This window comes from Vulpes lagopus, chromosome 8 (assembly GCF_018345385.1).
Source record: "Vulpes lagopus strain Blue_001 chromosome 8, ASM1834538v1, whole genome shotgun sequence".
Classification (NCBI taxonomy): Eukaryota; Metazoa; Chordata; class Mammalia; order Carnivora; family Canidae; genus Vulpes; species Vulpes lagopus.
Window position 1 is genome coordinate 85,776,436 of NC_054831.1, and position 25,017 is coordinate 85,801,452.

At 44.3% G+C, this 25,017-nt stretch overlaps 1 protein-coding gene and 1 pseudogene across 18 annotated transcripts in view; both read left to right on the forward strand.

The window, feature by feature from the left end:
• Window positions 1-25,017, forward strand: part of LOC121497332 (protocadherin gamma-C4) — a 186,955-nt gene that overhangs the window by 98,390 nt on the left and 63,548 nt on the right. Inside the window, exons 1-2 of one of the 18 annotated variants that reach the window (XM_041766858.1) lie at window positions 6,427-7,706; window positions 7,995-9,880. The exons of 14 other annotated variants lie outside the window; for them this stretch is intronic. In XM_041766858.1, the coding sequence (XP_041622792.1) occupies window positions 7,445-7,706; window positions 7,995-9,880 (2,148 nt within the window). In that variant the 5' untranslated portion in view covers window positions 6,427-7,444. 3 more of the 18 variants (XM_041766846.1, XM_041766839.1, XM_041766850.1) reach the window with 3 other exon arrangements.
• On the forward strand, window positions 15,897-19,688 carry LOC121497334 (annotated as a pseudogene).

The following is a 25,017-nucleotide window of genomic DNA, read 5'->3' on the forward strand; positions in this document are numbered from 1 at the left end:
TGTTCAATATCAGGGGATCTACCATTTAAGTTAGAAAAATCCATCGACAGTTATTATAGGCTGGTGACACACAGAACCCTGGACAGGGAACAGGTATCCTCTTACAATATCACAGTGACAGCCACGGATGGAGGAAATCCACCCCTATTAACGGACACTCACTTCACCCTGCAAGTGGCAGATATTAATGATAACCCACCCACCTTTTCCCACATCTCCTACTTCACCTATATCTTGGAGAACAACCCTAGAGGTGCCTCCATCTTCTCGGTAACTGCACTAGACCCAGACAGCAAAGAGAATGCTCAGGTTATTTACTCCCTAGCTGAAAACACTTTCCAGGAAGCACCTCTATCCTCCTATATCTCTATAAACTCAGACACAGGAGTCCTGTATGCACTGAGATCCTTTGACTATGAACAGTTTCGTGATCTACAGATTCAGGTGATTGCCACTGACAGTGGGGACCCACCACTCAGCAGCAATATGTCATTGAGTATATTCGTGCTGGACCAGAATGACAATGCACCAGAGATCCTGTACCCTACCCTCCCCATCGATGGCTCCACTGGTGTGGAGCTGGCTCCCCGATATGCAGAGCCTGGCTACCTGGTCACCAAAGTGGTGGCAGTGGACAGAGACTCAGGCCAGAACGCCTGGCTGTCCTACCACCTGCTCAAGGCCAGCGAGCCTGGGCTCTTCCAGGTGGGGCTGCACACGGGAGAGGTGCGCACAGCTCGGGCCCTGCTGGACAGAGACGCGCTCAAGCAAAGCCTGGTGGTGGCGGTGCAGGACCACGGCCAGCCCCCTCTCTCGGCCACTGTCACGCTCACTGTGGCCATTGCTGACAGCATCCCAGATGTCCTGGCTGACTTGGGCAGCCTGGAAGCCCCACGTGACTCCCAAGCTTCAGACCTCACGCTGTACCTGGTGGTGGCTGTGGCCTCAGTCTCCTGCGTCTTCCTCGCCTTTGTCATCGTGCTGCTGGCGCTCAGGCTGAGGCGCTGGCACGCGTCGCGTCTGCTCCAGGCTGCAGGAGGAGGGCTGCTGGGCGTGCCGGCCTCGGCCTCGCAGTTTGTGGGCGTGGACGGGGTGCGGGCGTTCCTGCAGACCTATTCTCATGAGGTGTCCCTGACCGCGGGCTCGCGGGAGAGTCACATGATCTTCCCGCAGCCCAACTATGCGGACACGCTCCTCAGCCAGGAGAGCTGTGAGAAAAAGGATCCTTTGTCTTTGTTGGATGATTCGAAGTTTCCTATAGAAGACACCCCTTTGGCTCCAGTGAGTTTTACTCTCTTTCTTTTAAGAATTATAATTGGTATCACTTTTAGGTTTACAGCATAATGATAGAATATTTCAATCTATATTTTCACTTTTTCCTCCGTTTCAGTGATATTTGTTTCTTGTTAAAAGAAGAACAGAACTTGATGGTTAGTAAGGTTAATATGTTTGCTTTCCGGTCAACATTCACTTAATCCCAGTGAAGGCCTATGGTTACAAGCTGTTATGGTTTGCCTTGCAGAACCTTCTACTTTATAGTTTTGTTTAGTATAGTATGACAGTCCCTGAGAGGACTCTCATATAGAAGTGTCTGTCAATTTATGTGCACTTCTGTTGGCCACATGTTGAAATCCTCCTTAGGCAACCCTAGCTCTTGTTTTGAAGGCGGGTCTGGTAAGAATAGGTGAATATCAGAACTAAAAGCATTAGCTTCATTGGAAACAACCCAAATACAAGATTCCTCAATGTTCTTCCCAACACCTTTGTGGTTTTCTTTTCAACCTATACCTTGTAGTGATAGTTACAGCTAAATATGCTTCCTAGATAGATTTGAATTTTTCATTAATATTCTATTGACAATTGATAACAATGTGATAATAATGTGTGCTTAAATATTTCCAAGTGTAATCATAATTGGTAACAATGCAACATCCGTTTTGCTTGCCATTCTAATTTCATACTGTTATATGGAAGACATAGCATTTTAATTTGACTTTCCGTACTCAGTAGGGATTCTAGAGAACATATAGAAGGTTAACATATAGAAACAAATTTTGGGTTCTTCTGTCAGCATTTTTCGTTAAATTCTCTTATGTCTAAGGATGAAAAAAATATAGACTGGGGATACAGGTTCATACATGTTTCCAAGTACAGGAGCAAAGGGTCTGTGCCAACAGTATTTCAGTAGCTCTTTAATGTAGAAGAAAGAAGACCCACCTCAATTTCTGAAAACTCTGAAATTAGGAGTCACAATAAACTTAAAGAAATATCATTTCTGTGGGAGATCTGAATATAAGCAGAGATGTACACAAAATTATTCTAAACAAATGATCAGTAGAGTTATGATCAGTGATCAGTAAGCCCATTTACTTTATTGAAGATGGTGATGTGCTTGGTTTGATATCTTACTTTTAATTTATTACTAATATTCTTCTAAACTAATATGGTAGCACAAAGTCAAAGAATGCCCTAATGTGTCTCAAAATATTTAGGGAATCATGACTTTTCTCATGTCATCTAACATTTGTTCAATAATAGGTCTGTGGGGGGATCCCTGGGTGGCTCAGCGGTTTGGCGCCTGCCTTTGGCCCAGGGCGTGATCCTGGAGTCCCGGGAGCCTGCTTCTCCCTCCTCCTGTGTCTCTGCCTCTTTCTCTCTCTCTGTCTATCACAAATAAAAATAAATAAATCTTTTTAAAAAATGCAATAATAGGTCTGTGGAAGGAGAGTACATCTCTGTGGGGCAGTTTTTAGCTTAAACTATTGAAACAGGGATCCCTGGTGGCTCAGCGGTTTAGCACCTGCCTTTGGCCCAGGGTGTGATCCTGGAGACCCGGGATTGGGTTTGCATTGGGCTCCCTGCATGGAGCCTGCCTCTCCCTCTGCCTGTGTCTCTGCCTCTCTCTCTCTCCATGCCTCCCATGAATAAATAAATAAAATCTTGAAAAAAACTTATTGAAACAGACATTTTGAATTTCTGTCTTTGGGGTCAAAATTACTATGCATCTGTCTGAAATAATTTTTTGTTCTGAAAAATACAGACTTAAAAAACTCTTTTGATATGTAGCTATTTTAAGTGTTCTAAAATATTATTATTTAAAGGCAGTAGAGAACACTTTAGATGATTGTAATGAATATGGGAATGACTGCCTTCTAGTTCCTAAATATGGAGGATGGATTAATACTTTCTAGCTAAACATAAGCTAGTATTGAAGACAAAAAAAAGTTTTTTGCTTGTCTTCAGTACTTGCCTTTGTGGATGATACCTTAAAAAAGGAACAACAGTGATTACCTCTGGATGGGAGAACTGGATAGCAACAGGCCATGGGATAGAAGACCTACTTTCCACTCTATATTCTGTGTTTTTTTTTTTTTGAATTTTGAAAAATCTTTTTACCTGTTTAGAGACTATGTAAATTTTTAACATATATAACATATGATAGTTTTGACCATGTGAAACATATTTCATGATGAAAATGAAATCAGTGAAAAATAAGATTCAATATTTTAGCAGTTATCATCTTACATTTTAAAAAGATTTCCTGGGGCGCCTGGGTGGCTCAGTCGGTAGAACATGCAACTCTTGATCTTGGGGTTGTGGGTTCAAGCCCCACATTGGGTGAAAAGGTTACTTAAATGTTTTAGAAATTAAAAAAATAAAAGGATTTCCTGATAGAAAAACTAGATTGCGGTTCCACACAGAGCCTCTGGGCGCCGCTGTCGGCCAGTACAGGGCAAATGCTATCGCCAGGGATTCCTCTGCCTCTAGCCTGGGTTTTCCTGTGCAGTCAACGACATAAAGAGAAAGAACCGCTTACACTCCGGTTCCTGGCTGCGCATACTCTCCCCAGCACACAGAGATTCCCAGTCCCAAGACCGTAGGCTCTGTATGTTCTGGGCCGAATGCTACCAGTGTGATAGCATGCACTTTCTCCAGCTGGAAAGACTGGGACCCGACGAGAACTAGAGCACGCAATGGGAGGGAGCTGTGTTTGGAGGCGGCCAGCCGGCAGGCGGCAAGTACTGTTTCCCTTCCTGCTACCTTTGTTCTACCCCGCGCTCTGCGAGCCCATCCGCTACTCGATTCCCGAGGAACTGGCCAAGGGCTCTGTGGTGGGGAACCTCGCCAAGGATCTTGGGCTCAGCGTCCTGGATGTGTCGGCTCGGAAGCTGCGAGTTAGTGCGGAGAAGCTGCTTTTCAACGTAGACGCAGAGAGCGGGGACTTACTTGTGAAAGACCGAATAGACCGTGAGCAGATATGCAAAGAGAGAAGAAGATGTGAGTTGCAGTTGGAAGCCATGGTGGAAAATCCTTTAAATATTTTTCATATCATTGTGGTTGTTGAGGACATTAACGACCATGCCCCTCAATTTCATAAAGATGAAATAAATTTAGAAATCAGTGAATCTGTCACCCCAGGGACTGGAATAATTCTTGAGTCTGCAGAAGATCCTGATATTAATATGAATTCACTGAACAAATACCAACTAAGTCCGAATGAGTATTTCTCCTTGGTGGTGAAAGACAATCCCGATGGTGGCAAATATCCAGAATTAGTACTGAAGAAGACCCTGGACCGAGAAACACAAAGCTCTCATCATTTGGTACTAACAGCCTTAGATAGTGGGGATCCACCACAAAGCAGCACAGCTCAGATCCGAATCCTGGTGGTGGATGCCAATGATAACCCTCCAGTGTTCAGCCAAAATTTGTACAAGGTCAGTCTTCTAGAAGGCGTGCCCCCAGGCACTTTAGTGGTGAAGGTGAGTGCCACTGACCAAGATGAAGGCTTCAATGCTGAGATTACCTACTCATTCCTTGGTGTGGTTAATAAAGCCCAGCACGTGTTCTCTCTGGATTCTGCTACAGGAAGCATTATAACTCATCAACCCTTGGATTTTGAAGAAGTAGAAAGATATACCATGGATGTAGAAGCCAAGGACCGAGGATCCCTCTCTACACAGTGTAAAGTAATCGTAGAAGTTCTAGACGAAAATGACAACAACCCTGAAATAATCATTACTTCTCTCTCTGATCAGATTTTGGAGGATTCCCATCCAGGAATGGTCGTGGCTCTCTTCAAAACACAGGACCAGGATTCTGGGGAAAATGGAGAAGTCACATGTAATTTAAGTAGAGATATTCCATTTAAGATTCATTCTTCATCTAATAATTACTACAAGCTGGTTACAGATGGAGCCTTAGATCGAGAGCACAGTCCCCAATACAACGTCACCATAACAGCCACTGATAGGGGCAAGCCTCCGCTCTCCTCCAGCACTACCATCACCCTGCACATCGGGGATGTCAACGACAACGCGCCAGTTTTCCACCAGGCCTCCTACGTGGTCCACGTGGCCGAAAACAACCCTCCTGGAGCCCCCATCGCCCAAGTCAGCGCCTCCGACCCCGACCTGGGGCCCAACGGCCGCGTCTCCTACTCCATCGTGGCCAGCGACCTGGAGCCACGGGCGCTGGCGTCCTACGTGTCGGTGAGCGCGCAGAGCGGCGTGGTGTTCGCGCAGCGCGCCTTCGACCACGAGCAGCTGCGCGCCTTCGAGCTGACCCTGCAGGCCCGCGACCAGGGCTCGCCCGCGCTCAGCGCCAACGTGAGCCTGCGCGTGTTGGTGGGCGACCGCAACGACAACGCGCCGCGGGTGCTGTACCCGGCGCTGGGGCCCGACGGCTCGGCGCTCTTCGACACGGTGCCGCGCGCCGCGCAGCCCGGCTACCTGGTCACCAAGGTGGTGGCGGTGGACGCCGACTCGGGACACAATGCCTGGCTGTCATACCACGTGCTGCAGGCCAGCGAGCCGGGACTCTTCAGCCTGGGGCTGCGCACGGGCGAGGTGCGCACGGCGCGTGCCTTGGGCGACAGGGACGCGGCCCGCCAGCGCCTGCTGGTCGCCGTGCGGGATGGGGGACAGCCGCCCCTGTCGGCCACCGCCACGCTGCTCCTGGTTTTCGCTGACAGCTTGCAGGAGGCGCTGCCAGACGTCAGCGAGCGCCAGGCGCCCGCTGATCCCCAGGCTGAGCTGCAGTTCTACCTGGTGGTGGCTTTGGCCTTGATCTCCGTGCTCTTCCTCCTCGCGGTGATTCTGGCGGTTGCCCTGCGCTTGAGAAGCTCTTCCAGCCTGGCCACAGGAGGCTGCTTTGAGTCTGGTCTCTGCTCCAAGTCTGGACCCGAGATTCCTTCTAACTACAGTGAAGGAACATTGCCCTATGCTTATAATTTGTGTGTGCCTGGCGATCAAACTAATGTGGAATTTAATTTTCTCACATCTGTTGATCATTTTCCAGCCACACAAGATATTCTCAACAAAGATAGCTCTTTGGGGCTATCAGCTAGCATTTTAATTCCTAATGTTGAAGCAGACAAGAAGACTTTTAAACAGGTAAGTATTTAAAATAACGCTTTTTTATATTCTAATATGCCAATATTTTTCAATATGCCATCGTTTAAAGATTCTAAATAAAGGGGCATGTGGCTTGCTCAGTTGGTAGAGCACGTGTTTCTTAATCTCAAGGTTATGAGTTCAATCCCCACTTGGGCATAGAGCTTACTTAAAAATAAAATAATGATTCTAGATTCAGTCTCTTGATAAAGTTCTTAAGGGTAAATATAAGTCAAACCTATTGGTATAAGTGTTTAAAGTTTACAATGGAGTCCTTCTCCATTCAGAGTAAAAATATATATGTATAGAAATCTCTGGCAAATTTTTCATGAAATAGGCTATTACTTAAGAATATGGAACACAATTATAGTTTTATGTTTTGGTATTTTAAATGACTACCCTAATGCTATCCAAATTTTCTCAAATGTTTCCTATTTATTTTACTCAATAAAGAAATATTGTTAGGAATTATACTCATGTGCCCTGATATTTTTTTGGAACTGTGCTAGTTCCACATCCACAAATACTATTCCCTTCAGTTGTTAAAAATCAATAGGAAGGAAATCTAACCTACAAGTTTTCAATTCCAGTAGTATTTGAAAATATTTTTTAAATTAAGCAAGCTCTTTTTAATAATTATTACTTTTATTAAGTGCTCTTAGTAAATCTTTATCACATTATACAACTCTTTATTGTGTGCAATTTTCATTGTTATAAATATGTATAATTCTTGGAAAAGTGTGTAATAACTTATGGAAGACACATTAGTTGGGTTTTCTTACTCGTTGCAATAATAAGATTCGGCTCTAGGCGCCGCTCTTCACCAATCAGGGAATGGGAAGCTGCAAGCAGCAGTCCCTTCCTCCCTCCCTCATCTCTACAACACAAAGCGGAGTATTATGGATACTCACAGATCCTGATGCTGGAAACAAAATGGTTCGCTCTCTAATATATTTTGGCTGCAATCATTCCGGAACCTCGTAGATTCATAAGCCGATTCAGAAAAAAACAGCTCAGGAAATCAGGGAATATATGCTCAGTTTACTGCCATGGGGAATCCGCTACTACGCCTGGACCGCAGCGGGCTGGTCCTCCTGTACATTTTTCTGAGGACTCTACAGGAGTCTGAGGCAGGGCATATCCGATATTCGGTGCCTGAAGAGACAGACAAAGGCTTCTTCGTGGGCAATATTTCCAATGACCTGGGGTTGGAGCCCTGGGAGCTGGCGGAACGCGGCATCCGCATCATCTCCAGAGATAGGACGCAGCTTTTCGCTCTGAATCCGCGAAGTGGCAGCTTGATCACTGCAGGTAGGTTAGACCGGGAGGAGCTCTGTGAGACAGTGTCTTCCTGTTTTTTAAATATAGAGATACTTGTGGAAGATACCCTGAAAATTTATGGAGTAGAGGTGGAAATAATGGATATTAATGATAATGCCCCCAGCTTTCAGGAGGCGGAAATAGAGATAAAAGTCAGTGAGCACGCAAGTCCTGGATCCAGATTTCCCCTTCCTAGCGCTAGGGATCCAGATGTGGGAATGAACTCCCTCCAGCGCTACCAGCTCAATCCTAATAGTTACTTTTCCTTACAAATGCGAGGTGGAACAGATGGGGCCGAGAATCCCGAACTAGTGCTGGAGGGGAGTCTGGACAGAGAGAGAGAGGCTGCTCACCACCTCCTCCTCACAGCCTTCGATGGAGGAGATCCCATCCACCAGGGTGCTGTTGCCATTCATGTGGTGGTCCTCGACGTAAATGACCATGTACCAAAGTTTACACAGTCTGTATATCGAGTGAGTATTCCTGAGGATCTCAGCTCTGGAACTCGGGTTCTCATGGTAAATGCAACTGATCCGGATGAGGGAATCAATGGGGAAGTGGTGTATTCATTCAGGAATATGGAAAGCAAAACTTCTGAAATATTCCAACTGGATTCTCAAACTGGAGAAGTCTTAATACGAGGTTCTCTAGATTTTGAGAAATATAGATTCTATGAGATGGAAATTCAAGGTCAAGATGGTGGAGGTCTTTCCACCACTGCTAAGGTGTTCATCACAGTTGTGGATGTGAATGATAATGCTCCAGAAATAACTATCACATCTTCTACTAACTCAGTGCTGGAGAACTCTCCTCCAGGTACAGTTATTGCTCTTCTAAATGTACAAGATCAAGACTCTGGAGAAAATGGTCAAGTCTCATGTTTCATTCCTAACAGTCTGCCTTTTAAATTAGAAAAGACTTATGGAAATTATTACAAATTGATAACAAACAGAATGCTGGACAGGGAGCAGGTCCACAGCTATAATATAACCTTGGTAGCCAAAGATCAGGGATTTCCACCCTTGTCTACAGAAACTCACATTTCAATAAAGGTAGCAGACGACAATGATAATCCGCCCACTTTTGTTGACTCATCTTACTCTGTCTACATTCCTGAAAACAACCCCAGAGGAGCCTCCTTCTTCTCAGTGATGGCACTTGACCTGGACAGCAGAGAGAACTCCCAAGTCACTTATTCCTTGGTGGAAGATACCCTCCAGGGAGCACCTTTATCCTCCTACATCTCCATTAACTCAGATACTGGCACCCTGTATGCCCTGCACTCCTTTGACTATGAACAGTTTCGTGACCTGCAACTGTGGGTGACAGCAAAGGATAGTGGAAACCCATCACTCAGCAGCAATGTGTCTGTCAGCATATTCGTGCTGGACCAGAATGACAATGCACCAGAGATCCTGTACCCTACCCTCCCCATCGATGGCTCCACTGGTGTGGAGCTGGCTCCCCGATATGCAGAGCCTGGCTACCTGGTCACCAAAGTGGTGGCAGTGGACAGAGACTCAGGCCAGAACGCCTGGCTGTCCTACCACCTGCTCAAGGCCAGCGAGCCTGGGCTCTTCCAGGTGGGGCTGCACACGGGAGAGGTGCGCACAGCTCGGGCCCTGCTGGACAGAGACGCGCTCAAGCAAAGCCTGGTGGTGGCGGTGCAGGACCACGGCCAGCCCCCTCTCTCGGCCACTGTCACGCTCACTGTGGCCATTGCTGACAGCATCCCAGATGTCCTGGCTGACTTGGGCAGCCTGGAAGCCCCACGTGACTCCCAAGCTTCAGACCTCACGCTGTACCTGGTGGTGGCTGTGGCCTCAGTCTCCTGCGTCTTCCTCGCCTTTGTCATCGTGCTGCTGGCGCTCAGGCTGAGGCGCTGGCACGCGTCGCGTCTGCTCCAGGCTGCAGGAGGAGGGCTGCTGGGCGTGCAGGCCTCGGCCTCGCAGTTTGTGGGCGTGGACGGGGTGCGGGCGTTCCTGCAGACCTATTCTCATGAGGTGTCCCTGACCGCGGGCTCGCGGGAGAGTCACGTGATCTTCCCGCAGCCCAACTATGCGGACACGCTCATCAGCCAGTACAGCTGTGGGAAAAGCGAGCCACTCTTGATAACTGAAGATTCAGCGGCTGATTTAGGCAATCCGGACTCTACGAATAATCAGGTGAGATTATCTGCCTCCCAGTTGTTGGTATCTCTACACAAGTCTTTTAGGTGGCCTTTTCAAAACAAAACAAAACAAAACCAACCTGTTTTTAGTGGGAGGATGTATTCGGTTTATACATATTTAGAGCAATACATGTGCGTTCCTGTACTTTATCTTTCAACAAATTAACATCACTTTTCAGAAAAGTTTTTCTCTTCCTCTGGCATATTCTCTTTTGATTCTAAAGGTCTAGTTCAGCTATCACGGCTTGCTTTATAATAAGTTAAATTTTAGTAATATTTTTCTATCATCAGTCTCTGTGGCTATCAATGTAAACTGGTTAGGATTCAAATTAATGATTCACAGTTTTTATTTATTTCCCTATTACAACTTCACATTGCCTTCACTAATTTATAATTATATCCTACCATTATTTACTTTATTTCTAATGTCCAAATTTGACCTTGTTGATTCAGTGGCATATACTTTTCCTTATCTATACACACATATATACACACTTGCAGGTATTTACACATGTAACCTTTTCTTTGAGCATGAAACAATTATATTTTGATCTCTGATGGGTGGTGATATGTTTAAATTATGTTGATTATTTCAACTTTGTCTCTTTTATTTATACTACCAAAACATAAAAATCGACTGCTTTTTTACTACTAGATTCTCTTGGGAGTGAAAATGTAGAGTACACTTCTTTTTTCTAGGTATCTTTTCTGTTTCTACGATGGAGTCATTTGATTCTTCTCTTCTGAAGAAATAGTTGACTAAAACTGGTATTATTTCCTTTTATCCTTGTACTTGTGTGTAAGATTTTTTAACGTGGTAAGTTCACTTGAGGAAATAATTTTGATCCTATGCTTCTCAAAAAGTCATTTACAAATTGACTAAACATGTATATATTTTCAGATTTACTGATGTGATCCAGTTTGTGAATATGAGAGATGGGGTAGTTATTTGGACCTTGTGAGACTGATTTAGCTGGTGTTGTTTTGTTTTGTTTTCAATATGCCTATGAGTCATGGATTCCTTTTTTATTTCCTTTGAAAATTCATTTTGTATTATATTTAAGTATGCTGGATCCTTCCTTATATCAGAACCAACTTGTAATTGAAGCTCTGGTAGTTACCTAATGACCTATGTGTTATCTGAAACAATGTCTAGGAAAGTCAAGTGAGAAAAGGAGACTTACTGAGGATATTTGATCACAGGAATCATCTCCATAATCAATTCAGCTTAGTTTGAATTGATCGTGCCACTTTGAGATGTTTGGCCCAGATTATTTACATATTCAGGTTCCCTTTCAAGTTTTCCTTTCTCATTCAGGAATTGACCTTAATATATTTAATATATTTAACTATAATTGAGTGTCTAATGTTTGGGCAAAAAAGAATTTCAACTGTAGGAAAGGGGAATCCTGCAAATTTAGATGCCTAAATTTGTCTCGATGTCAAGAAAAATGTCAGAATGCTTTGAGGATGTAGGAATAAATTTTATGCCTATGGATGTGGAAACAGAAAAAAAGATTTAAGGCATTTTACTTGAATTGAAATTAGATGAGTAAAAAGGATATGATTTGCTGGGAGAAGGAGGTTGTTACATGTATTTTTTAAACATTGAACAGTTAGGATCTGGCAACCAAAATCTTGGAGAACAAACAGGAAAGATTATCTTTGAAACATGAGATTAAGACAGTTATTTTGACTCAGAGTTAGTGATAACGATAGGGTACAACATGTGATCCAGTTAGAGGATAAAAATAAAATGCTCTCACATTTTTGCATGTCATTAAATTCCTATGGTAACCTACAAGGGAATGCTTTTTGTATTTTATGGTGAAAGTGTACAATTGGTAATCCTTTTCAAAGATGTCTTTTATAAGTGGCAAGGAAGATTATGTGTCATTGGCCATCCTTATCCTGAGTATGCCTTTGAACTCTCCTCCAGTTACCTCCGGAAAAAGGAGGAGGAAAGTTATCTGCACATAATATTGAAGATAATACTAGGTGGTATTTCATAGCTGTAAAAATTTACCTATGTCACTTGGAGGCTATTTTATCACGGGTCTTTGTTTTAAGTCGGGAGAGAAGACTTTGCTTTGTTACTCCAGTATGTGCACTGCCTCTGATTAGAAAAAGATATACTTTTCTCATACTGGGTTAATGGTTCTTCTATAGAATCATATTTTTAAGGAAACTTCTTTGATAGTAAACACTGGAAAATAGACACATCTAAAACTCATACATTGCCTCATTCCCTCTACATCAGTTCAACAATCTGTCAGATTAGGGACTGCCATTATTTGCAAGGCTTCAAACTGCAGTTTTCTAAATAGACTCCAAGCGCCGCTGTTGGCCAATGCGCTGCAAGAGCTGGAGCCCACGAGCTACCTGATTTTCTGCACAGTCACGGAAGCAATTCTAAAAGGAGATAAAGCCCAGAATTCAGGCTCTCTGCTCAGCAAAAATGATTCTGAAATACGGAATAGGATGCCTTGAAACTGAGAGCGTTGAGTTTTCTACGCATTAGCAGGAAATATTTTAAACACAATTTGTAAAGCATCGTCTTGTAACATCTGAGGCTGCAGCAGCGCACAAAAGGATGGGAACTAGGGTGAAGCAGAGGAGCCATTTCGGGCAGCGGCAAGTACTCTTTCCCTTCCTGCTGCCTTTGTTCTGTGGGGGGCTTTCTGAGCAGATCCGCTACTCTATTCCTGAAGAAATGGCCAAGGGCTCAGTGGTAGGGAACCTAGCTGAAGACCTGGGGCTGCATGTAGAAGATTTACTGAACCGAAACCTCAGAATTAGTGCAGAGAAACAATACTTTACCATAAACACGGAGAATGGCAACATATTCGTCAGTGAAAGAATAGATAGAGAGTCACTTTGTCTCCAAAATCCCCAGTGTATTGTGCCCTTAGAGATCGTGGCAGAGAATCCTCTAAATGTTTTTCACGTATTGGTGAGGGTAGAAGATATAAATGACAATACACCTTATTTTCCCCAAAATAGCATTGTTTTACAAATCAATGAATTTGCAATGCCAGGAACTCGGTTCGGTATGGAATCTGCTATAGATGCAGATGTAGGACCTAACTCTCTCCAGAGTTACCAACTCAGCCATAATGAGCATTTTTCTCTGCTGGTGAAGGATAAGACTGCAGGCAAGAATGCCCCAGAATTAATACTGGAGAAGCCCCTGGACCGAGAACACCAGAGCTCCCATCTTCTGGTCCTGACCGCAATGGATGGGGGTGACCCCGTCCAAAGTGGCACCATTCAAATCAAGATTGAAGTCACCGACGCCAATGATAACGCCCCGGTGTTCAGTCAGGATGTGTACAAAGTTAGCCTTCCAGAAAACTTGCCCTCAGGCACCTCTGTGCTCAAGGTGACAGCCATCGACCAAGATGAGGGCATCAATGCAGAGATCACCTACTCCTTCAAAACATTAAGAGATATTGGAAATATGTTTATGCTAGACCATCAAAGTGGAGAAATTAAATCCAAAGGTCCCATAGACTTCGAAATCAGTAGAAGTTATACCATTAACATAGAAGCCAAGGATGGTGGAGGCATGGCCACTGAATGTAAAATTATAGTAGAAATTTTAGATGAGAATGACAATGCCCCAGAGGTTATTTTCACTTCAGTGTCTAGTTCCATAACCGAGGACACAGAACACGGGATGGTGATTGCTCTGTTCAAAACACATGACAAAGATTCAGGAGAAAACGGAGAGGTCACATGCCTCATAAAAGAAAAAGTTCCTTTCAAAATTGAATCTTCTGCCAATAATTACTACAAGCTTGTAACAGATGGGGCCCTGGACCGGGAGAAGACCTCTTCCTACAATGTCACTATTACAGCCACCGACAGGGGCAAGCCTCCGCTCTCCTCCAGCACTACCATCACCCTGCACATCGGGGATGTCAACGACAACGCGCCAGTTTTCCACCAGGCCTCCTACGTGGTCCACGTGGCCGAAAACAACCCTCCTGGAGCCTCCATCGCCCAAGTCAGCGCCTCCGACCCCGACCTGGGGCCCAACGGCCGCGTCTCCTACTCCATCGTGGCCAGCGACCTGGAGCCACGGGCGCTGGCGTCCTACGTGTCGGTGAGCGCGCAGAGCGGCGTGGTGTTCGCGCAGCGCGCCTTCGACCACGAGCAGCTGCGCGCCTTCGAGCTGACCCTGCAGGCCCGCGACCAGGGCTCGCCCGCGCTCAGCGCCAACGTGAGCCTGCGCGTGTTGGTGGGCGACCGCAACGACAACGCGCCGCGGGTGCTGTACCCGGCGCTGGGGCCCGACGGCTCGGCGCTCTTCGACACGGTGCCGCGCGCCGCGCAGCCCGGCTACCTGGTCACCAAGGTGGTGGCGGTGGACGCCGACTCGGGACACAATGCCTGGCTGTCATACCACGTGCTGCAGGCCAGCGAGCCGGGACTCTTCAGCCTGGGGCTGCGCACGGGCGAGGTGCGCACGGCGCGTGCCTTGGGCGACAGGGACGCGGCCCGCCAGCGCCTGCTGGTCGCCGTGCGGGATGGGGGACAGCCGCCCCTGTCGGCCACAGCCACGCTGCTCCTGGTTTTCGCTGACAGCTTGCAGGAGGCGCTGCCAGACGTCAGCGAGCGCCAGGCGCCCGCTGATCCCCAGGCTGAGCTGCAGTTCTACCTGGTGGTGGCTTTGGCCTTGATCTCCGTGCTCTTCCTCCTCGCGGTGATTCTGGCGGTTGCCCTGCGCCTGGGACGCTCCTCCAGCTCCACCACCTGGGGCTGCCTTCAGCCTGGTCTGTGTGTCAAGTCCGGACCTGTGGTTCCTCCCAACTATAGTGAAGGGACTTTGCCTTATTCCTACAATCTGTGCATTGCCTCCGATTTTCAGAAAGCAAGGCTTAATTTTCACACTATGACTAAAGAAATGGGCCCCCCACAAGATGTCTCTAATGAAGCTTCTTTGGAAATAAGTGTCACTGAGGAGAATAACAAATTAAGCACTAACTCTGATGCTTCTGTTCACGTGAGTTTCAATAAACAGGTTTGGTTTAATTTTCAAATAATATTTTGGCAAAAAAGTCTTAGATCATATCTACTATTACTTCGTTTGTTTACTCTCAATATTTTCCTTTCCTTTTTGTGTAGACCAGTAACTTCATTATTAGCTCTCAAGTATTTTGAAATATTTTGACAATTTCACCTGTGATAGTCTTCATCCACCTACACACAAAATCTCCTGTTCTGTGACAAGTGGGTATTATGATGCTGTCGCCACGTAAATATTTATAACTGAAACATTAATGTTTTCTTTCTGTGGGTGTTTCTTTTTCTCAAAACATCAATATCTTGAGCATATAGGGCTTTTTCTTTATAATTACAAAGTAAGAGAAAAACGCAGAAGAAATGCTTTATTTTTAAAGGACAGAGTAATATTTTCATAATATTACATTCATTAGGGATTCTTTGAATCCCACTGAATAGGCTGATTTTATTCCCAATATTTTCTCAAAACTATCTATAGATTTCCTTCCAGTTTTAGGGATATGTAGTGGCATGCCTGCCAAACATGTTTTATCCTCAGAATCTAAACATTTACATTTATGAAAGCAGAATAGTAAGAAGTTTTTCCTATATTTTGATGGGTTTTCAAATGTATCATCAGTTATTTTCAGTAAATGGAATTGGTTTTGTTCCTCAGAAAAAGGTAAATTAATAATATTTTCTGGATTGCTAATTGTGAAGTACTACCCTTATTTCTAGTAAGTGCAAGTTGAAATGCTTCTATTTTGTCCTAAAATTGTTTGTCTTAGTTGACTTATCACTGAGCTTCTGATAATGTCTACAATTGCATTTCTTACTTTTAGGTTTCCATGTTGTAAAATTTTTATTTTCATTTTTTAAATATATATATTTTTATAGATTATATTTATTTATTCATGAGACACACACACAGAGAAAGAGAGGCACAGACACAGGCAGAGGGAGGAGCAGGCTCCATGCAGGGAGTCTGACGTGGGACTTGATCCCGGGTCTCCAGGATCACGACCTGGGCCAAAGGCAGGTGCTAAACCACTAAGCCACCTGGGCTGCCCCCAAATTTTTATTTTTAAATACTAAATATTGACAACCTTTTAAAATAGCTCTTCTCTTTAGATAAATTTTAAAATCTGTAAAAAAAAAAAAAAGGTGCCCCCTATTACAGCCAAGTGAGAAAGTTTAATTTATAAAATTGTATGATTTCTCATAATTGGAAACTCCTAGGAAGATGGCCCATAATTGGTGTTTTCTGGGGGTGGTGATATCAAATTAGGTGCACTAAGATTGTAAGGTTAAAATTACTTTGTATGGAAACTTCAAATTCACTTAAAAGCCTGGAAAAAACAGAATATAGATACAGAAAATAATCTCAAGAAAGCAGCTCTGTATGAAAAATATTAGGGAAATACAAAGAGGTTGACTGAAATTTCTACTAAAAGGAACTTACATCCCTATTTGAAGAACAGTAGGCGGAGCCATTTAAGGTACAAAACCCAAAAATCCTTCCTGGAGTTCAAGATTGTGCAGTAATTGGTTAGGACTCTGAGGGCTGCTGTTCACCAATCAGGGAGAGAAAAACAGAGATCAGGCTTTCCTCCTGCTTGCCCTGTGAGCGCCTGAAACAAAAAAGCCCAGATAGAAACTAACCATCTCTGGGGCTGTGAAGAAATTGTTGGAATCGAAAGATGGGAAAAGCTGGTCCTGACTTTGGTAGTGTAGGGAAGAAGTGGAAGTGATATCCTCCAGAAAAGTGGCAATGATGCCTAAGCGCCTGCATCAGGACTGCAAAGGGCTTGTCCTGCTGGGAGTTCTCCTGGGGATTCTATGGGATACTGGATGCGCCCAAATTCACTATTTAGTTCCTGTGGAGCTGGAGAAAAGCTCTAGAGTGGGCAACATCGCCAAGGACCTGGGGTTGGAGCCCCAGGAACTAGAGGAGTGCAGAGCCCAGAGCCCGTATAGTCTCCAGAGGTAGGAGTCAACTTTTCTGAACCCTCTGAACCCTCGAAGCGTCAGCCTAATCTCTGCAGGCAGGATAGACAGGAAAGAGCTCTGTATGGGGGTCTTCAGTTGTCAATTAAATCTGGAGATTCTGTTGGAGGATAAAGTAAAAATATATGGGGTAGTGGCAGAAGTGAGAGACATTAATGATAATGCCCCCTATTTCCAGGAAGATGAATTAGAAATAAAAATGAGCGAAAACGCAGTCACTGGGTTGCAGTTCCCGCTTCCCCACGCTTAGGATCTGGGTATCGGGAAGAATGCTCTCCAGAGCTACAGACTCAGTAGTAATACTCACTTCTCCTTGGATGTACAAAGTGGAGAGGATGATAACAAGTACTCAGAATTGGTGTTGGAGTGCGCCTTGGACCGGGAGCAGAAGGCTGTTCATCACCTGGTTCTCATGGCCTCCTATGGGGGTGACCCAGTGCACAGGAACGGCGCGCGCATCCAGGTGATGGTAGTTGATGTGAATGACAACACAACAGTATTTGCTCAGCCTGAGTACCACGTGAGCGTTCCGGAGAATGTGGCCATAGGCACAAAGCTGCTTTTGGTAAGCGCCACCGACCCTGATGAAGGAGACACTGCGGAAGTGATGTATTCCTTCCTTTATGTGGACGAAAAGGCGGCCCAGGTTTTCAAAGTAGATGCTAATTTAGGGACAGTCTGAACAATAGGGGAGGCTGAACTACCAGGAATCTATGAGATGGAAGTGCAAGCAATGGATGACGCAGGATATTCAGCTCGAGCCATAGTCTTGATCACAGTATTGGACGTAAATGATAACACCCCTGAAGTAGTTGTCACCTCTCTCTCCAGCTCCATTCTGGAAAACACTCCCAGAGGGACATTAATTGCCCTTTTAAATGTAAATAATCAAGACTCTGGAGAAAACCGACAAGTGACTTGCTTCATGGGGGAATCTGGAATTTAAATTAGAAAAGTCTTATGGAAATTACAATAGTTTAGTGACAGATGCACTCCTAGACTGGGAACAGGTTCCTAGCTACAACATCACAGTGACTGCCAGTGACATAGGAAGTCCTTCCCTGTCCACGGAAACTCACATCTCACTGAAAATAGCAGATACCAACGACAACCGCCCACCTTCTCTGACCCCTTCTACTCCGTTTTTATCGTGGAGAACAACTCTAATGTCCCAAAAGCCTCCATAATGTCTGTGACCGCCTATGACGCTGACTATGGAGAGAAAGCCCAGGTCACTTACTCTTTGGCGGAAGACACTCTCCCAGGACCGCCCCTATCCTCCTACATCTCCATCAACTCAAACACTGGCGTTCTGTATGCCCTGCGTTCTTTTGACTATGAACAGTTCCAAGACTTGCAGCTACAAGTGATGGCCTACAACAGCAGTGACCGCTCAGCAGCAACGTGCCTCTGAGCCTCTCTGTGCTGGACCAGAACAAACAGAACGACCTGCCAGAAATCTTGTACCCCACCCTCCCCACTGACGGTTCCACAGGCTTGGAGCTGGCGCCCCGCTCCACAGAGCCCAGCTACCTGGTCACCAAGGTGGTAGCAGTGGACAGAGACTCAGGCCAGAACGCCTGGCTGTCCTACCACCTGCTCAAGGCCAGCGAGCCTGGGCTCTTCCAGGTGGGGCTGCACACGGGAGAGGTGCGCACAGCTCGGGCCCTGCTGGACAGAGACGCGCTCAAGCAGAGCCTGGTGGTGGTGGTGCAGGACCACGGCCAGCCCCCTCTCTCGGCCACCGTCACGCTCACTGTGGCCATTGCTGACAGCATCCCAGATGTCCTGGCTGACTTGGGCAGCCTGGAAGCCCCACGTGACTCCCAAGCTTCAGACCTCACGCTGTACCTGGTGGTGGCTGTGGCCTGTCTCCTGCGTCTTCCTCGCCTTTGTCACCGTGCTGCTGGCGCTCAGGCTGAGGCGCTGGCACGCGTCGCGTCTGCTCCAGGCTGCAGGAGGAGGGCTGCTGGGCGTGCAGGCCTCGGCCTCGCAGTTTGTGGGCGTGGACGGGGTGCGGGCGTTCCTGCAGACCTATTCTCACGAGGTGTCCCTGACCGCGGGCTCGCGGGAGAGTCACGTGATCTTCCCGCAGCCCAACTATGCGGACACGCTCCTCAGCCAGGACAGCTGTGGGAAAAGTGAGCCTCTTTTGCTTTCGGGTGGTTCAGAGTTTTTTAAAGATAATCATGCATTAATTCAGGGAAGGACATATCAAATATTCTTCCCAGGGCTTTGGACAAAGTATCTAAAAAATCTCAGTGTGGGGGCAGCCCCGGTGGCGCAGCGGTTTAGCGCCGCCTGCAGCCCAGGGTGTGATCCTGGAGACACGGGATCGAGTCCCACATCAGGCTCCCTCTCTCTATGAATAAATAAATAAAATCTTAAAAAAAAAATCTCAGTGTGGGTACTGCATATTCAGAACTTAGAGAGCAGACACTAGAAAACTTATCTGTGCGTGGTAGACACCAAGGACAACTTGGAGGCCTTCCCTCGGGGCTTCCTTCACGCCTGCTCTCACGCCTTATTTATAACAATGTTTATATATTATACATAAAAATATATAACCACTTTGGTACTTTTTAAATATATACTTTTTCTAATTAACCAGCTGTGCTTGCTTTTAATTGTTTTTTTCTTACCGTTGGCCACAAAATATTTTTATGTTGAACATCTGATGCCAGTTTATCCATTAAAACCCCAAATTCTTGGGTAGGGATTCACTTTTTATTTTTATTTTCTTTCAAATATTTATTTATTCATGAGAGACACAGGCAGAGGGAGAAGCAGGCCCCATGCAGGGAGCCTGATGTGGGACTTGATTCCAGGACCCCAGGATCACGCCCTGGGCCCAAGGCAGGTTCTAAACCGCTGAGCCTCCCAGGGATCCCCATCACTCTAATTTTTTAAAAGTATAAAGGATATTTTTTAAAAGATTTTATTTACTTATTCATAGACACCAAGAGAGGGGCAGAGACACAGACAGAGGGAGAAGCAGGCTCCACGCAGGGAGCCCGATGTGAGACTCGATCCCCGGTCTCCAGGATCACACCCCGGGCTGCAGGCGGGGACAAACCGCTGCGCCACCGGGACTGCCCAAGTATAAAGGATATTTTGAATAAACTTTTGTGAGTAGAGGGGCTTCTGACTACTACTTCTAATTTGTGAAGTTGCTAACAAATTCATAAAGTGCATTTGGTTTCTTTTTTAACGAATTATTTATTCATAAGAGACACAGAGAGGCAGAGAGAGAAGCAGTCTTCCTGCGGGGAGCCTGATGAGGACTCGATCCGGGACCTCATGAAGATCATAATCTGAGCCCAAGGCAGATGCTCAATCACTGAGCCACCGGGCGCCCCACATTTGATTTCTTTTAAAGTGAAGTAATTCTGGTCATTAGGGATGCATATGTTTATACTTTCTCAGGTACTAAGTCATTTCGTGGTTTCACACAATTCTTGAACTTCCAAATATACCCAGTTTATTTCCTACATACTTAAAAGTTTGTCATTGAAATATGCAAACAGGAATGCCCAACTGGCTAAGTCAGTAAAGCATGTGACTCGTGATATGGGGTTATGAGTTCAAGTACCATATTGGGTGTAGAGATTACCTAAAAGTAAAATCTTAAAAAAAGAAAAAAGAAATACACAAATAGGTAAGTGTTGTAATGAAGAAAACTGAAGAGATTATTTTTCATCCCCATTGTCGATTTTGGGAATGCAATGTTTGTATGTATTTCCAGGAGAGATTTCTGTACTCACACTGATGATCTTAATGATGGCTTTGTGAAACACTCAGTTAACAAATTGTGTTTTGAATGCATTTTTGGTAATGTAGTACATTTGCAGTAGTCTCTCTTCTTATGTACGTTTCTGTAACTTTCACACATGGAAAAAATTATGGAAAGTGCCCAGATTCTAAGTGTTTCTTGAGAACCTTATGCTTACTACAATGTTGAACCTAAATTGAATGCAAATGTATATTGGGAAAGAGTTGCTGGAACCTGTGAGAAGTTTGGATCTTTGGGTGAATTCTGTAAAGGAGTAGGAATCATAGCATCATTATTTTTTTGATCTTTTTTTAAAATTTTTATTTATTTATGATAGTCACACACAGAGAGAGAGAGAGAGAGAGGCAGAGACACAGGCAGAGGGAGAAGCAGGCTCCATGCACCGGGAGCCCGACGTGGGACTTGATTCCGGGTCTCCAGGATGGCGCCCTGGGCCAAAGGCAGGCGCTAAACCGCTGCGCCACCCAGGGATCCCTCATAGCATCATTATTATTTTCTCTTCCTTTGTTACTTGCCTCTTTTCAAAAATACAACAGTTAATATATAGAATTATAAAAGAGATTATAAAGCATCTGAAAAAGGTAATTAAGCATCTCTAAAATGAGACAGTTACTGCTAATGAGATTGACTTGTCACTTTATGCTTCATGACAACTAGTTCAAGAAAGGAAAGATAGTATGGTTCTATTTGTCTGATTTTTTAAAAGGAAGTTTTTGAGCCTGCCTGAAAATGCAAATTTTTTATTGACATTAAGTTTCAAATGGAACTTAATAGGTAGTTTTCTAAATGATAACAATGGGGGGGTACCTGAGTGGGTCAGTTGGTTAAGTGTTTGCCTTTGGCTAGCATCATGATCCCAGGGTCCTGGGATAGAGCCCCATGTCATGCTCCCTGCTCAGCGAGGAGTCTGCTTTTCCCTTTCCCTCTGCCCCCCCTCAAATTAATGGATAAAATCTAAAAATAAATGATATCAATGAGATTAGAGGGCAGTATGACCTCCTGTTTTGTAAAGGCTGTCAAATTGTTTATCACAAGGCCAGTTCTCACATGGTGGGCAGTTCAAAATGAAAGACATAACACACAATAGAAATATTTGGCTAACACATAAAAAAATGCTCCACAGCACTTGGCATCAGGGAAATATAAATTAAATATAAATTAAAATCACAATGAGATACCACCTTATACTGGTCAGAATGGCTAAAATTAACAAGACAGGAGATAACAAATGTTGGTGAGGATGCAGAGAAAGGGGAACCCTCTTACACTGTTGGTGAGAATGCAAGCTGGTACAGCCACTCTGGAAAAATGATATAGAGGTTCCTCAAGAAGTTAAAAATAGAAGTACCCTACCACGCAGCAATTGCACTACTAAGTATTTACCCCAAACATATAAATGTAGTGGTTCAAAGGGGCACCTGCACCCCAGTGTTCATAACAGCAATATCCTCAATAGCCAAACTGTGGAAAGAACCATTGACAGATAAATGGATAAAGAAGAATATACATATATAATATATATAAATATATATATTGTGTGTATATGTATATATACACACACACTCAATGGAAAAATGGAATATTAGCCATCAGAAAGGGTGAATAGTTACCATTTACATCGATGTGGATGGATGGAACTGGAGGGTATTATGCTGAACAAAATAAGTCAATCAGAGAAAGACACTTTTCCTATGGTTTCACTCATGCGGAATGTACAAAACAGTGCAGAGGATCATAGGGGAAGAGAGGAAAAACTGAATGGGAAATCATCAGAGAGGAAGAGAAACCATGAGAGACTCTTAACTCTAGGAAACAAACAGGTTGCTGGAAGAGAAGAGGTGGGTGGGGGCATAGGGTCATAGGGTGATTGGGTGATGGGATGATGGGCATGAAGGGGGTATGTATTGTGATGAGCACTGGGTGTTATACACAGCTGATGAATTGTTGAACACTACATTGGAAACTATGTACTATATGTTGACTAATTGAATTTAAATTAAAAAAAGAAGTTATTTAGGAAACCTGCTATGGTTCAGTCATGCTGACTTCTGTTTACTTAACCTGATTAGAGACAAATCATTAAAAGTTAGGAAAAAAAGTTAGGGCAATGAACAATTATGACTCTTAAGCCGAATCTCAAGTATCAGTGATCTCAACTAATGCTTCTAGTTGAGCTAAATAAGCTTTGTTAATTAGTTGAATGAGTGAATGAACAAATATATGTGCTCTGGGGATTACCTTCTAGCTGTATTCTAAGATGCAGTTTGATAGAAAAGTAGGAGCTTTGCAATGTGGTAAAATTACTAACTTTGTGACCTTTGACAAGTTATTTAATGTCAGCTTCAGCAAAATTGGAACAATAATATATAATATGAAAGATTGTGGTGAGGACTAGTGATAACATATAAACCACATGGTTCATAATAGGTGCCATTTTTTCTTTTACATCATTGATATAAAAAGAAGTCAAGCGTTTTAGTGTCAGCACATTTAACATTCTGTTGGGAAAAAGTGATAATGATTTGTGTGATTCTCTGGGTGGTCTAATGGGCTGCCCTATGAGTGGAAGTAAAACTATTCTAAAGCTTTTATGAAAGCTAATCTAAAAAGCTTTGGGGCACCTGGGTGGCTCAGTTAGTTAAGCGTATGTCTTCGGCCCAGGTCATGGTCCTAGGATGGAGCCTCTCATCAGGCTCTCTGCTCAGTGGGGAGTCTGCTTCTCCCTCACCCCTCTCCTCTGCTTGTGATCTTTCATTTCTTATGCTGTCTCTCTCAAATAAATAAAATCTTAAAATAATAAAAATTGGATTATAATTGACATACAATATTATATTAGTTTCAGGTGCATGACAGTGATTCCGTATTTTTTAAAAAGAGTGTGTGAGCAGGGGGAGGAGCAGAGGAAAGGGAAACGATCTCTAGAGTAGACTCCACACTGAATGCAGAGCCCATCATGACCCCCAAGATCATGACCTGAGCCATAATCGAGAGCCTCAACCAACTCAACCACCAGGTACCCTTTAGTATTTTTACACATTATGAAGTGATCACCTCTGTAAGTCTAGTTACTGTCACTATACAAATTTATTGCAGTATTATCCATTGAATTCCGTATGTTACATCTAAATGACTTGTTTTATAACTGGTTTGTTTCAATTAATCCCCTTCACCTGGGGATTAGGTGATGGATGGCTTACAAATAGCACAAATGTATTGCTTACTGTTTTAAAGGCTGGAATTCTGGGATAAGGGTGCCAAGATAGTCAGGTGAGGGCTTTCTTGTAGGTCACAGATTTTTTACTGTATCCCCACATGGCAGAAGAGGCAAAGGATCTCCCTAGGCACATTATTGTTTGAGAAACCCCTGTTTAAGGTCATAAAAGATAGGGGAGCCATTGTTTTGGATGGGACAGCTTTATGAATATTAATTTTTCTCTCTCTGAACTGTAATGAAACATAGACAAGCATCCTATGAAATTTCTTATTTGTTTTTTTATAGATTTATTTTTTATTGGTGTTCAATTTGCCAACATATAGAATAACACCCAGGGCTCATCCCATCAAATGCCCCTCTCAGTGCCCGTCACCCAGTCACCCCCACCCCCCGCCCACTTCCCTTTCTACAACCCCTAGTTCGTTTCCCAGAGTTAGGAGTCTTCTTAGTTGTTTTAAAATATTTTATGTATTTGACAAAGAGAGAGCAAGCAAGAACAAGTAGGGGGAGCAGCAGAGGAAGAGGGAGAAGCAGGCTGTCTGCTGAGCAGGGAGCTCCTCCCTAGGGCTTGATCCCAGGATGCTGGGATCATGACCTAAGCTGAAGGCAGATGCTTAACCAACTGAGCCACCCAGGCACCCGTGAAATTTCTTATTTAAAGGACCTAGTTACTGGGATCCCTGGGTGGCGCAGCGGTTTGGCGCCTGCCTTTGGCCCAGGGCACGATCCTGGAGACCCAGGATCAAATCCCACGTCGGGCTCCCGGTGCATGGAGCCTGCTTCTCCCTCTGCCTGTGTCTCTGCCTCTCTCTCTCTCTCTCTCTCTGTGACTATCATAAATAAATAAATAAATAAATAAATAAATAAATAAATAAATAAAAATTTAAAAAAAAAATAAAGGACCTAGTTACTCCATTAGGATTGCTAGGATGACTTAACTAGAGGATATATCATCAAAACCTGAAAGCTGGAGTTACTTGGTTTGGGCCACATGAGAGTTTAAGCTAACAATGTATTTAATGTAAAATGTCAATCTTAGCCTTAGGATATTTATTGATAATTTAGGATTGATAATTAGGATATTTGGGTTTTTTAGAGTAACTAGGCAGTG